Here is a 15,906-nt window from a genome sequence, read left to right as displayed (position 1 = left end):
ACGTTCGATCCGTGCATTACGTTAGTCGTGCCGCTCGTTACGCGCGTCAATGCGACTTCCCGGATAATTCCATTTCGCTGGTAATTAATAATGATCGACGTTGTCGTTGTCGTCGTCGTCGTTGCGGACCGGGAACGGGCGCGCGCGCGCGGTGTCCTTACATTGGCCGCAGCGAAATAAATTGGATCGTGTTACGTAACGTGAAACTAAATGATGATTAACGCGAACTACAAAAACAGGAAAAAAGAAAACAGATAATGTTACATGTTTATGCTAATTGAACGGGTCACCAAATGGCTCAACAATTCGCGGTTCCACGTGTGTCAATTAATGCGAATTAATCAAACGACTTGAAATTGGAACTGTGTATATATATATATATATATGTGCGCGTGATGACTTTTCCGTATGATAATATTGCACAATATTTACCGCGTGGGAGGAAGAGACACAATAAAGTCACCTCCGCGACGGTACGGGATTTAACCCCATGCCGCGGCGCATTACAGCGGTAAAGTCAAAGTCGTACGGAATGTCGTGTGTGGCTCCATATTGCGCAACCTGTCGCAATTAACCCTTGCCTACAATGATTAAATTTGGATAACGTACCTACCGCCACACGGACTCAGTTTGGCCGCGGTAATTAAATGGTGTAATAATTTACGTATTCATATGCCGTTTGTACGGCGCGAGCGCATTTTTCATTAATTGCCTCCTCTTCTCCCCTCGTGTGTACGCGCGCGCGCGCGCGCACGATGAATAGAATAAAATATAATTAAATGTAAAATTTTATGAAAAATTTTATCTTATCAATGTGTGCGCGTGTAATGGTACGGTCGTGTATATAACGTTTCTCTGTTCTGTTTGGCGCGATATTACACGCTGTGTGTGTTAAGTTACAAGTCGCGGCGGTGATTTACTGAACGTTTTATTCCTTTTGCATTTCCGCAAGATAAGATCGCCACATAAATAACTAACAGTTGCATCGACTTCGCATGTTCGCAGGTTGTACTGTCGGCGTGTAGCACGTACTTCGACACGATTCTATCGCAGTACGAGGAGAAGGACCCCATCGTCATCATGCGTGACGTCAAATTCTCAGACATCAAAGTGCTCGTCGAGTTCATGTACAAGGGAGAGATCAACATCGATCACGTGAGTGTTTGTTATCTTCCGCACACACAAACGATCCTCGCTTAACTCGTCGTTTTATCGAGGTTTTTATTTATTTTGTTTGTTTTTTTTTTCTTTGCTTATTTTTTTTATTTTTTATTTTTTTCGAGTAATCCGCTCGAGAAATTTACTCCGACCCGGTAATATATTTAAAGAAGTTTATTTCTCGCGAATATTCGAGTGTAAATACGCGAGAAAAGAGAAAAGCGGAGACACAATTCTGAAATATATATATATATATGTATATTTCAGAGTAAATATTCTTGTACAGCAAGAAAGACATTTTTATGAGATTCTCTCGAGAAAAAGTGAGGAAGATTAATTGCGCGGATCCACGCAATGGTTATTATTACCGCACACATTCGCAAAAAAAAAAAAAAAAACGCAAATTAAATATTGTAGAATCAATAACAATTTTCTCGTTTAGAGATATATATCTTAGATATACATTTCCACAACTCGCGTTGCTCATTAATGTTGGTATTTGCGGCGAGCGCGTTTTATTGCGTCGCCGTGAAATAAAATTGCGTAGTAAAACCGGTGGGACAATAATATTCTCTTCACCGTTTTCTTCAACATTTTTCCAATATAACAACAATTTTTCGCGTAGATAACAGTCAAAGCCGCGCCACGCCGTGTGACGGTTCGCTGTGCCTTAACGAGAGAACTTTACGACGCCTGTTATCCGACAAAAAAATCGACATTTCTCACTTAAACTGATTGCGCGAATTCGAATGCGCCGACACGCATGTCACGACGCAAGACAATACACGTACGCGAAACCACTACTATATTATTGGGCTCGTTGAAGAAGTAAAAATTTTGTCGTCGGAATAACCAATAAGAAAACACATGCAAAATGACATTCGAGTCAAGAGGTCGATAAAAATATAATTTTACATATATTATTGTGACGAATAATAAGAGAGTTTTTTTTTTACATTTTCAAATTCAACACTCATTTCCTTCCTATATTTTTTAAAGTTTTAATCAATGTAAATTATCAGGAAAAATTTTTAAAACGCTTTCACAAAAAAATAATGTAAAAGTATATACATTTGCAGTTAATGTAAAATGGCAGAAATAGAGAGACTGCAGAAATTTTATTTCAATTTTGTACGTTTTGTTATAATATTTTATATAAAATGGTTTATTCTGCATATTGTACACATGTCAATGTGTGTGAGCGTGTATTTTCCACGTACGTGTAAACTGGCAAGGTTTGTACGGTAATAACACAGAGTGTACATTACATTTTGTTAATTGTTTTCTCGTAATCCTTGAGACTTTTTGATCGTGGATTAAAAAGAGCTTTTGCTTGGAGAAAATGTAATAATAAAGCCACAAACACTTCTCGAAAAAAAAATATATATATATATATTTATAACGCTCTGCTCCTTGCGCGCATCCGAGGTTTATTAATTAAAACGAGACGAGTCGTCCATCATCTTACTTTTTTCAATTTTAAGACCGCCCGTGTAATATTTAATAATAATTGCGGGGAAGAGAAAGGACCGGGCCTGAAAGTCACACGAGTCGATTATCACGAAGCTTACTCTTCTCGCTTAATACAAACAGAAGAGAATATTCTTTTCTACAGCAGATCGCTACCATCGTGTTTATAGTCGCGTGTACGAAAATGGCTTTTAGTAAACACCATGACACGCGGCATCCGCGCGAGCATCGTTTTACAGATTGAACATATTGCGCGAGTTTTTTCCGGTCTCTGGTTTCTTTCTTGTAACTTTCTTCAGATTTTTCTAACAAGAACATTTCGGAGTTCATTTTATCTATTGTCTACGTTCCGACACAATTTACGACAGTATCTCATCTCTAATTTAGAAGATTTTCGTACTACTCACGTAGTTTCCCGCGAGTCTTGCGAAATTTGCGAACGATCGCACGCGAATCTTTATCTAAACGTTGTTTCCGAGAGAGGAAAAGAGAATTCTTCCCGAGATTTCTAGTCGTGAGGAAGTGTGCGCGCGCGCGCGCGCGAAGCTTTCACCGTCACGTTTTGTGTCGCGTATAGGCCCAATCAGAGGCTCGCGAAAAATCGCCGAGTGAAAATGCGGGGGCCCGATCCCGGATTGGAGATCGGCCGCGGTGATTTAAGCTCGCGATTGGCGATAAAAGCGGCTGCGAAAGAAGCAGAGGGACGAGGGGGGGTGGAGAGGGGGAAACATGTACACGATTATAAATCAGATTTTTGCGTCACGCTGTTCTTTTTTTTTTCATCCGCGGTCCCTTTTCTTGCGCGCGCGCTGTCTCTCCTTGTTTCTTCGAGAGCGAGCGAGCAAGAGAGAAACGAAAGCGGCGATATTTCTGAAATACATTATTCCGTGGTGGCGACGGCGACGACGCTGACCCACATAGACATTTTTCCAATTCCAGCCGTGCCCGATAGAAAGCCCGATAGAAAGCATTGGTCGTTTGTAGAAAGTTTCCTATATATATTATTTAGCATTCGATTGCTCGCCGCCGCGCCGCGAGCTGACGATGAAAATTAGCAAATAATAATTGAGGGGGAGAGGAGGGGAGAAGGAGGAGGGGAACAACGTTTTGTTGTTGCAACCTCGTTAAACGTGATTTTTCGTCCGATTTGTCGTGCCGAGTTTCTCTGCGTCTGTGCACGTGAGAAACAACACACGCGGTATGCGTATTTTTAACGGCGAAAGGGTCCGAAGAAATTAGCGAGGGAAAACAACGTTGATGAGAATAAACAAGCGAGTCGTGTCGGCGACGCGAAAGTGTAATAAGCCTGTCGTTTGTTTTCATTTTGTCTTCTCTCGCGGTATTTCGCAGTTTTTTTTTTTTTTTTTTTTTTTTTTTTTTGTAAAGAACGTTTATATGCAAAGTAAATAAAAAATCTCCATAATAACGGAGTTGTAATTGATGATAAATTTTTCGGTGTACATCGATTGCCGCAACGTGTGTTTCTAACAAACGACTTGTTAACTACGTGTATGTGTTGATATTGTATCCACATGTGATAGAAAATGTTTCTCTCCGAGAGAACCTTTCGTGAATTTCCGTCTTACGGCGGATGAGTGTAATTGCGGGAAGAATCGGTTTCTCCCGAATGAAAAACTCACTCATTCAAACCAACTTCCGTTCGCTTCACCTTGCTCCGTCCCTTCATGAAGAAGCGTTCTTACACCCCATCGCGTCACGCTTTTTATTAAAATGTCATTACCATGCATTAATGACATCCCGTAATTACCACATTTTAAAACGTTTCACTATTACATTTGCATATTTCTTCCACTTATAGTGAAATTTTAACTTTCATAACTTTATTCTCGAGATGACGACACGTCTCCGTGAATATTTCATTCCGCGGATTTATAAATAAGCGCGCGATTCGCAATTTCTCTCTCTCTCTCTCTTTCTCCTCCAGTTTTTCTCGAGCGGAGTGTTTCACATTGCGGTGTTACACAAGTACGTATCTATTCCGCGCGTTTATACTTTTGTTTCAAGACACCAATAGCAATGAAAAGCGTTTCTCACACTACGTAGTAACAAGTGACATGACGGAAAAAAAAAAAAAAAAAAAAAAAAAAAAAAAAAAAAAAAAAAAAAAAAAAAAAAAAAAAAATGCACGATTTGTCCTTTGTTTTGCGCAGACGAGGTTATCGTCGTTGTTGAAAACAGCCGAAGATCTGCACATCAAAGGTCTCGCGGAAGTGAGCTGGCGCAGCGATTCCACGCAAAACGAGTTGAACAACACCAGTCACAGTCCGGCCGTAGCCACCCCCGGCGTCGAGACGGTGTTGCGAGAAGGCGAGAGTGACGATCCGCCGGTTCCCAAACATAGACGCAGAGGTCGACCGCCTCTGGACGACACGCCGTCGGCTCACGATGTCTTTACACCCAAAATCACATGCATCACCGGAAATGTAAGGGCAATTCAAATTCCTTCTTATCCGTTAACACGTGAGAATCGGTGCGGTTGCGCAGTAGTGCACACACGCGAATTTCCTCGCAAAGGAAAATCACTCTCGGAGCTCTTGGCTTGTAAAAAAAAACATCGGAACGCGATCAAATTCACGTGTTTTCTCGCTCCGCGTTTAAGGAAAATTTTGTACCTTTTTTTTTGCACCTTTCCATACAGAATGGTGTTGTCTGATGTTTCTCTGTCAATTTGTGATTTAAAAACATAAATCTTATGCAAATCTTAAAAAATTGGTAGATACTGTAATTTTATAAGAAATGTTGAAATTAAATTGTTGTTTTTACTTTATCGTTTCTGGATACTACGAAGATAAGTTATCAATATACTAATACCAAAATCGAGATGTCAGAGCGAATCGACAAAAAGCCTTGTTCTCTCATTGCCAATTGCAGTTAAAAATTCAAATATTCGAAACAAAGCTCTAAATTTTAACAACTCGAAATCTTTCTTTCATCTTGGAATATTTGAGCGCAAAGAGATCTAACGTGAAATGTATGACAACCATTTCTTTTGTGAAAAAAAAAAAGAGAAAATCAAAGGGAGAAAATCAATTTTGCACTGCTTTTCGTTGCAACGACACCGACACTTGCAAACATAATTTAGAATACTTAAGCACTTATTACGGGTTGATTCTTGTCGTGAATGTAGAAAATTCGAAAATTTTGTTAGACTCGCGACGGCGGGTATTACACATACGCGGGGGTACCCACGCACGACTCTAATGTGTCTCGTCGAACCTTTTCCCAGGAGGAAATGATGAGCGAAAGCGGGGATCACGAGAGTTGGGACGACGAGGTGATGATGAACGAGAATAACGACACTCCACTACCGGTGGTAAGAGCAATTATTACGATTAGATTTCAATTCTGATTTTTTTTTTTTTTTCAACGCATTTGCCACACATAATTAATTCGTACAGCGATAAAGATAGGAACTGGTGGGGAAAGCGCCTGCTTGGAAAGCGGGAAGTTCCAAGTAATACTTTCCACCGTGGTATTTTTGTAGCGCGACGAAAAATTTTTATGAAATGCGGCGAGTAAAAAAAAAAGGGAATTGATATCAATTTTATTGTAATTATACTTGTGCGACTTACAGTACGATGTTATTATTATTACACATTTGCGTTTACGTCGACTCTTAACGAGTCGTTATTTTTACTTTTAATCATTAACTTAAAAAAAAAAATAAAAAGATCTTTATACCTTTATTTCGTGCATTTCGAGTCTATTGTTTGAGTGGAATTAACGCTTTTATTCGATTTGTAAAACAAATTAAGCTACTTTCTCCCGTTTGATACTGTGACAGATTTAGACTATTCTTCGCGCAGGTATTCCATTCAGCGACTTTAACGATGCCTATTGTGCTTTCTTTCAGCTGTCCTATTTGCCCAAGGAAGAGAGTACGTCTGATCAGGAAAAGAAAGGTAAATTTCGAATTTTTTTCTGCTACTCATCATATACGTTATTTTTTTTCTTTTTATGTTTAATTGATAAATTTTTATTCTTATTATTTCGTTCGTTGATGTTCAAGCGCAGTGAGTGTTGTGAATCATCGGTGTTGAAGAAAAGCGAGAAAATTATCAAGAAATTGCAATTGTTGGGTTCCTTTCTTCAGAACTATTTTTCGCTCGGTTGAAGACGGTTTCGAGAACAATCCTGTAATTTATGTTGAAGATTTATAGGTGGACGATGAAAGTGTTTTTTTAATGTGTTTTGTACTCGTTTACTTGTTATTATTGTTTTCTTATGTTTTAGATTATTAAATTATTTCTGTAAACTCTGTCCGAAGAGCAAATGCATGCGTGGTCTCTACAATTATTATTATTATTATTTAGCTTATATTTATTGTTTTTGTCATTGTTATATCATTATTTCTCGAGTAATGGCGTTATTAATATATATTCAATTTCGTTTGTAATAAACACAATAGGATAAATACTAGAGAGAGATGAAAAGAATAATTTCTAGTATGTTTCAAAAATTAAAATGAAAAATTGAAATAAAAAAAGAGTAATCACAAAATAAAATTTGGATCAAAAATCTTCTAATCAAATCTGTCAGAACAAATTTTGAAAAAAAAAAAAAAAGTTTATTGACGAAACGCCACAACCTAAAAAGTTTTTGTTTTCGCTAAGCTTGGATTGACGATCATTTAATTTGAATTTAACTAAACATTACAGCGACCTGTAACCCGTCAAATTCAAATGCCACAAATCCGTCGATCCCAGAACAATTCCGGGACGTGGTGAAGATGAACGACTACCTGACGACGGGACGTCGACAGGAATTCTGGGAGGAGCCGTTCACAAGACGTGTCATGGACGCCATCAAGAGCAAAGAACTGGAAATGAAGACTGCCGCCGAGATACTCGGCGTCTCCTACGGCACCCTCTACGGCAGATACCGCGACAGTTATGGTTGCCTTAAACACCCGTACAGGTAATGGACGCACACGACAATTGGAAAATCGACCGATTGGAAAATTGTTCCTGCTCCTGAAAAATACTGCTCGCGCTCTCCGCGTTAAAGAAGACTGTACAGTCGAAAAAAAAAAAAAAAAAAAAAATCAGAATAGAATCTAAATTGAAAGTAAATCAGAACCAAATTCAGAAAGCGAAAAATAATACTATAAAAGAAACCAAAGTAAAATCTCGCGAGGGAGTCCCGGTCGGAATAATCGGTAAATGTGATGATAATATGTACAGATAAAAAAACAGAGATAATAACTTCCAGAGTAAGGGATTTTTGGTCTGAACCGGGCCCAGCTGAAGTACTGGCGAAATTACGGCGGAAGGAGATATCGTTGTTTCGAGCCGCCGAGTTCCTCAATGTGACCGTCCATACGCTCGCGACGTACCTGTCGACGCTTCAGGGTCCCGACAGAATCTCTCTCACCGGCGATCTGAGTCCAGCGGCCAGCGGTAGTAGCATCGACGGCAGCAGCAACAACACCGCAACGACGAACGAACCTACCACCACGAACGAAAATAACGAATCTGTAAACGACATTCTGCAGAAGATCAACACGAACGCGGCGACATCGGCGACGCTTACACCGACAACGACGCCCATCAAGCGCGAAGGCGGCGGCTACATCGAAGTGCCGACAACGGTGCCAAAAGCTGCCACTTCCGTGCTTGAAAATAATCCGGACATCACAATTGTGAAGGCGGAGACTATGTGTGTGCGCAAACGCGAATACGCGAAGATGTCTAGTACGGAAAACAACAACGCGAAGCTGATGAGCGGCGGCGCCGTGAGCGAGATCAGTCAGCAACAGCAACAACAGAAAAGCAGCACCGATGCGCTCTCATTAAACAGTGACAGTAGCAAACCCTAACTATTCAGACCTTATCTGACACCTACGTCGAACCATCATCATCATCATCATCACCATCATCGTCATAATCACCATCTACGCAGTGTAGCGCCCAGCGGCTACAGATCCGACCTACAGTGTCCGCGAAATTTCTATTCCAACGTGTTCACCCGCTTTCTTACGAATTTTCATTTGAAGTAGGTAGAAATACTACGTGCTGCTTCGGGCATGTCCGAAACAGCAGCCTTAAGGCCCGTCTATAGATTGTTATATTTGCAAAGACACGAGCGAATCGGATATGATGCGATTCGAAATTCGCGAAAATCTTGTTGGCAATGTCTAATGCTACTAATATATCTTACTGTTCGGGTTGTGTTACACCCGATACGGATTTTTTAATTAGAATTTAATTTTTAAAAAGTCTGTGGTATTTATAACAAGTCGAAGAGAGAAAAACAAATGACACTTTTGCATATAACGATTTGAAACGTAGACAGGCTTTTAGACAATCTTGCGTATGTAACTCACCGCGGATGAACGCGGGTCGTCACTGCGATGACGTGGAGAAGACGAGCTCAATTTAAAAAAAAAAAAAAAAATCGTCGCCGCGCAAAGTATATACATCGCGAATTATGCCGCAAACCGATGGAAGGATCAAGCGTACGTTTCGCTGTGCCTTCGAAGTTCGCGTTTGCGGCGTTCGCGCAATACTTCGCGCACGCGCGGAAAGAGTATTAAACTGTTGCGAAAACCAGCTTTCTCGAGGGATTAAGTATCACAACAGCGCGAGAGAACTCTTCCACTTTTGTTTTCTTTCTTTTTGTTTTTTACTTCAAAAAAAAAAAAAAAAAATCAGTTTGCTTTGAGCCACACATTGGCATTGGCGCGCGCGATGCGTTCGCGCATCTTGGCCTTCGCGAAGAAAAAGAAACAAAGAAGAAGCAAAGAAAAACAAAAGAGAAAACAACAAACGCGTATAATAAAAAAGTTCAATCGAAGTTCCTTTTGAATAACGATGAGATAGAGTGTATTATCGCAACACACAAAAAATGCCTAGACTATTTTCTGCCGCATGTGTCTGTATAGCACGTAAAGAGCGACAATATATTCACCACAAGTAGATTCCATCATAGATAGGATACACACACACCGCAAAGAGATAGAGAGGAAGAGAGAGAGAGAAAGAAAGTTGCGCTCGACTTTTAATACTGTCTGTCAGATCACGGTTCGAAATTCATTTCTATTCAAATCCAATGTTTTATTTGAATTTACACATTTGTGTAAATACACTTGTGATTTTTTTTTATTTTTTTGTTTTTTATTTTTTTTTTTCATTTTTTTAATTTTTTTAAATTTTTTTTTGTCACTCAAGGTCATTTTTAATTAGCGAAGGCTTTGAGATCATTCTAAAAAAAAAAAAAGAGTTACCTAACGTGGACGATAATGACAAGACTGACCGCCGAGTGTGAAAACGATGTAACAAAAACAACCCATAATCATAAGTGTTTCATCATTGGGATTCGATCGTGATCTGACCGGAAAATGTGAACCGAGCTTTCGAACGGAGAATAACGATCCTTTTTTCAATATAGATATTTCTCACGCAATCGTAAGAGGATCGTGGTAAGAACGTGTTTTAGTTGTAGTGTTTCGTACACACGAACATGAGAATTAAAATCATAAAACATGTACTATTGGAAAGAGCATCTATTCGTCACGCAACAACGTAATGGACGCAACACGGAAAAAAAAGGAAGTGTGAGAAAACTGAAAAAATTCCTCCCATAAAACGATGACTGTAAATAATATTCTCACAATAGTTTGTATTTTAAAAAGTATTCAGAAGGCGAGAGAGCGAAAGAAAGAAAGAGAGAGTATTTCGTCAGACTGCATGTATCCAATAGTAAATCGTTTATGATTCAGAAACGTACTTTTGCGATATATGGAAGCCTTAACTTAGAACGTCAGAGTCGTCTATCCGATTACGTTATCAAGTTGCCGACGAAATTCAGTTCTCTTTTCATTCTTACATTGAATCTATGTTATATTTTTATTATTTTTCATTGTTAATATATTAAGTTCTTTTCCATTTAAACGAAATTAATTTACGAATTGTTTTTATATTTATGTGTTATCGGATTTTTTGACGGACGTCGTTTCGAAGAACGGCCGAAATTGATTGTAGCAAAAATTCAGTCTAGAATACTGCGTTATAAATGTTGAAAATTCTTGCGACGACTATCTCGTGAAAATTGATTTTATTTTTGTTGCTCTTTTAACGCTGCACAACACGCGTAGTATGTACTATATAATAAACGTTTTAGTATCGATGTGTTTATTATGTACGTAGACTTTTTTTTTACGGAAGATTACTTTTACTAGTTTTTATTTGAGTCGTGAATGTACATTTATATAGATATTAAGAGCGATTTATATATATATATATATATTTTAAAAGCGAAAAAAAAACATAAACGTCCACGGTGTAAATATCGGTGCAATATATAAAATCCTTTAATATTATTTGGCACGAAAGATCAGAACTATTTTAAAGAAGAAACGCTTAACGTGCAATCACATTTGAATTCGTATTGTAAAAAAAAAATAAAATAAAATAAACACCATGGGAAACGATACGGACGATAGAAATAAATACTGTTACACGCGTTTCCTCCTATTTATGTAACTCGCGATCCTTCCTTAGTTTAATTTTGTCTCATAAGCTTGTACACAGGCGCGGTATTTAAGTTAAACAAATGGAAAGAACACGATACACACACGTACACACACCGCGCTTTATGTAAATATATATTCATATACATATATATATATATATACAATAACCGTACTCTCAACATGAGACACTGACTGGAAATAAGTATTCCTGCTCGCAAAGGTAAAACTAGATAAAGTTAATAGCATAGTAGATGTATCTCCGATGATATTTTTCGATGATATAAGACTTTCATTGCAGTTTGCTTTGACGAGAAAAGAAGATTTGATATATGGGAGGGTACTTGTAAAGTAATCTGAAACACAAGAGCGGAATGAGACCTGCGCGGAGGAGAGATCACTTGGAAAACAGAGCCGGCGCGATTTTGCGCGCCGACGCTTTAACGTTCACACGCCCGCTTTTCTCACTTGTCTCCGTTTTTAAGTTCTTCATGTGAATCACTTCAAATATTGTCATTCCGAAGTGTCAACTGCTTATTAGGAATAAAAAAAAAAATAAAAAAAAAAAAATTAAAAACTAAAAAAATTTGAGATCACGAGAGACGAGCGTGAAGAAGAGAACGACGGGCGTGAAAGCGTCAAAGCCGGTCCAGAAGCAAAATCGCTCCGGAAGAAGCGCGACAACGCTTCTTTCGTCGTCGAAAACTTCAATATGCCGAGCAGGTAGAAACAAAAAAAAATCACAAATGTATCATGAAGCGATGTAAATACGATACTGTATAATATTATTATAGAACAGAAAAAAAACGCGCAATTATTTGTACGCGCATAACAATGAAAAATGTATGTACTTCTCTCTTTCTAAATGGACCCCTCCCCCAAGAGTCGACTGAGTATTGAGATATAAAACCGAAGAAAGCAACAAAAATTAAAAACAAAAAAGGCGTAACGATAGGAGTAGTGTATCGAAGTTCTCGATTAAGTACGAAACGCACTCAAGAGATACACACACCCATACACGACAATTGTACATAAGTTTCGGATTCTGCGAGAGAAAGTATTTCCGGCTAGCCTGTACTGTAAAAGACTTTTATTATTGGAACACGTTAAGCATACTCTTTTTCATCTACTTTGTATATTTAAACAAATGTGTGTATCATTTTCTCGACATCCTCGAAAGAGCAAAGTCGATTACTTTACGAGTGCTCTGGGGATCGATTATTTTTATCTCGTTTACACCTATATGTAGAATTTTTATATATACGCGGTAAAACGCATCTCGCACGTTTATATGTAATAATTTTTATTCGTACGGCATTATCTGGATATTAGCAAGAACAATTTTGTCCCAAAGATTTGCTAATAATAATAATAATAATAATAATAATAATAATAATAACGTTAAGAGTCGTTTTTTCTTTCGCGTGTTAGCAAAAGTCATAAATTTACATCTCGGCTGCTGCGCGTGACCCGAGACGATTTTACGACCTGTCAACTTTTATAGCCGACTCTTTCTTTTCATTTTGCCGTTGCGAGAAGTAAGTTTCCGTTTGCGTGCCAGGAAAAATTTTGGTTGCTAATATCCCAATAATACTGTTCGTTCCGTTGCACGACAAGAAGGAAAACCGGGGGAAAATGATCTGTTCATCCTCATTTAATTTAATGCTTTCTTTTCGTAGAACTCATTTGTGTTTAATTTAATTGCTTATTGCGTAGAACTTCTCATTATGACACTTCTCATTCGACCTTTGTATTACAAGTGAAGCTTAGAGTAACTTTTTTTCCTTTTATACATACGTTTTTTTTTTTTAAATAAAATAAGACTAAGACATACCAAATGAAAAATGTAACGACAAGTTTCGTTAGGTTAGGTTAGTATCTATCGCATATCAAGGAAGCGGAAGTAAAATACATGCGCTCGTACACACTGTATTTGCCTATTGGCATCCGGATATGTCTAGGATGCGCGCGACCACTTTTACTCCAGCGAGAGTATACGACTAGAAGTATTAATATTTAATAATAAAATAATAACATTAATAATAATAATAATCGATATAACAAATTGTACGCAAATGGATGGTCATGTTTTTGAGAATGGTTGAGCCTTGCAACAAAGAGATAATTAAAAAACGATAATGTGAGATAATAAAAAAAATGTTATGCTATCTTACTTTAATTTTATTATTTAAATTAAATAATTTTATATTTATCATGTACATATACCTTTTTTGTTATTGCGCACACTAACTGTTAATCTTTTATTATTATTATATATAAAAGTCCACGTGGAAAAAACTCCTCGGAATATATATGTATATATACACTATATATATATATACTATGTCTGTATATCTGTTTTTTTTTTTTATTTTTTGCTCTTATTTAAAATATGCAAATTTTCCTTTTTCTTTGACGAGCGCGCATTGGGCTTTCGTTGATTGAAGTACAAAACGCATCGTTTCTCAACTCGAATCTTGGATTACAACGCATCGTAAGGACGCATTATAATATGTGCACGTATCACGCCAAATCGCACGCTCGAAGACTGATGACCGTTCATTTGACATATGTATCATATGAAACCACGCACTCGGGTGTGGTGATACTGTTCTCTTTTTTTGCGAGAAAAGGGAATGAAAGAGAGAGAGAGAGAGAGAGAGCGAGAGCGAGAGAGCGAGAGATAGTGTGAGTGTGTGATCACATGGTGCGAGGTGACAGGATAAGACTACATTTTTAGCCTATATTGGCAAAACGACGCGCCGCGCGTCCTGTGAGGACGCGCGCGCGCGCGCGCGGCTGTCGGAACCATGAGACTAAAAACAAAAAAAAAAAAAAGAAAAAACCTTGATATCATTAATATGTGTCGTTTGATATAAAACGAGTGTAAACGCGAAAATAATAATAAGTATCATCGTTTTATACACAACCTAATTAAACAAACAAAAAAAAAAGAATTATTATCTACGTACACTATGTACATTCCTAGTATACACGCTCTTCACTGTCATTACACGTTGCATTACACGCGCATGAAGGAAAAGAAATGAACGCATGGACCTATTATATATATATATATATATACATATATATATATATATACATATATAAATATATATATATATATATATATATATACATATATAAATATATATATATATATATACACATATATATAAATATATTTATAATAATTAATTATATATAGCTATTCCAAAAGAAAGAAAAAACGGACCACCGCCACATCGACGAATGATTAATTAAATTAATGCCGGAGAGAGATTTCGACGACATCCACGCGCGCATTAATTATCATTATCATCATCATCATCATCATCATCCATCATCATTATCACCATCACCACCACCATCATCATCATCATCACCACGGTGTTAACGACAAGTTAGCGTATATATATATATATTTATATATATATATATATATATATATTATTCACGTCGAATACCCGGTTGCGGAGTGTCTCATGTATAACACGGAACAGTCATACCTGTCCCAACCGCCTGCAGTGTAAAGAACGTTTTTTAGCAAGACACATAAGACAACTTGAGAGCGCAATAGAGAGAAAGAAAACAAAATATATGAAAATATAGTTTTACAAGATGGCTTTTACCGGCCGACCCCGTTAGTTTTATACCTGAGACACGGAGAACAAAAATAAAAAGCGATTATAGCCGATAATGGAGAGAGAGAAACGATTCTCTATGTAAAGTTGTAATAACATTCTTTCACACATACATACATACATACATCGAGATGAACGATTATTGTACACACACATACACAACATACGTACGTATTTTTTATGTGCGCGCTCGGACGCGCGCGCACATTTGCAAAGGACAAAATACATATTGTATTACACACGCATTTTCTCGGACTCATTTTTATCTCTCTCAAGACTTTGTACCAAGTTTTTTTTTTTTTTCTTCAACTTGCCAGTCCGACATTTCGAAATTGCAGAGCGCAATTGCCGGAATATCACGAATATCGAGAGAATAAACGCAGCCGACGTCGCGCTTTTCGAAAGCGAAGTGTCAGTCTCCTTAGCCAAAGTTAGTATTTTTTATTTTTTCTTTTTTTTTTATTTTATTTTATTTTAAATCTCTTAGTTCCTCTTCTCTCTTTTATGCATCACTTTCATGTTCCTTTTGTGCCCTCTCCGTCCTACCTCCCTCCACCTCCCTTTTTTCCTTTCTTCGTCTCCCTACACGACACATGTATCTGACACGTTATCATGATTGCTAATTAATTTTTAATTATAATTGCTCTGAGGTATATATAGATATATATATATTTACCTTTAATCATTGTGGTAATTTTTAGACTTAGAAGAACAATATATTTAGCGGATAGAGATTAAAGTATACATATACATAAAAGAAGCGAAGAAATATATATATATATTATATATATATATATATATATATTGATAAAATAATTATTGAAGTCAAAAATTAGAAATCGAGGTCGAGCGCATGCAATGCCGAGAGAGAACGAGACAAATGAGATATTTGCCGTATGTAAAAGGTGTATAACGAACGGCAGAGGACACACATACATATATACACACACGTACACGTAACACATAAAAGCAGCCCCGGGACCGACGCGAACCGTCGACCGAAGAGGTTGCTTCTCGCGGAGAATATTCATTGATTGAACAAAAAGATGAAGAGCAGTAAGTGTAAATGTTTGTAAACAAATTATGAAACATTATTTGTTCAGTGCCTACATATTTACACAGTAATAATAAAGATGAAAGATT

The 15,906-nt window shown here is 37.5% G+C and overlaps 1 protein-coding gene and 1 long non-coding RNA gene across 6 annotated transcripts in view; one reads left to right on the top strand and one right to left on the bottom strand.

The window, feature by feature from the left end:
* The window catches only part of LOC109853734, a 96,211-nt gene extending 84,352 nt beyond the window's left edge, over positions 1-11,859 (top strand). For 4 of the 5 annotated variants that reach the window (XM_020426111.1, XM_020426109.1, XM_020426112.1 and 1 more), the window contains exons 4-9: positions 1,006-1,155; positions 4,800-5,072; positions 5,798-5,962; positions 6,503-6,551; positions 7,308-7,566; positions 7,861-11,859. In XM_020426111.1, the coding sequence (XP_020281700.1) occupies positions 1,006-1,155; positions 4,800-5,072; positions 5,798-5,962; positions 6,503-6,551; positions 7,308-7,566; positions 7,861-8,467 (1,503 nt within the window). In that variant the 3' untranslated portion in view covers positions 8,468-11,859. The remainder of the gene's footprint in view (positions 1-1,005; positions 1,156-4,799; positions 5,073-5,797; positions 5,963-6,502; positions 6,552-7,307; positions 7,567-7,860) is intronic. The other variant, XM_020426113.1, reaches the window with a different exon arrangement.
* Positions 1-15,906, bottom strand: part of LOC109853736 — a 69,213-nt gene that overhangs the window by 51,652 nt on the left and 1,655 nt on the right. The gene's annotated exons all lie outside the window — the stretch shown is intronic.

The sequence above is a fragment of the Pseudomyrmex gracilis genome, unplaced genomic scaffold, assembly GCF_002006095.1.
Source record: "Pseudomyrmex gracilis isolate BER0280 unplaced genomic scaffold, ASM200609v1 scaffold_53, whole genome shotgun sequence".
In the NCBI taxonomy this organism is placed as follows: domain Eukaryota; kingdom Metazoa; phylum Arthropoda; class Insecta; order Hymenoptera; family Formicidae; genus Pseudomyrmex; species Pseudomyrmex gracilis.
The sequence above is the reverse complement of the archived record's forward strand: the minus strand, read 5'-3'. Positions and strand labels throughout refer to the sequence as shown.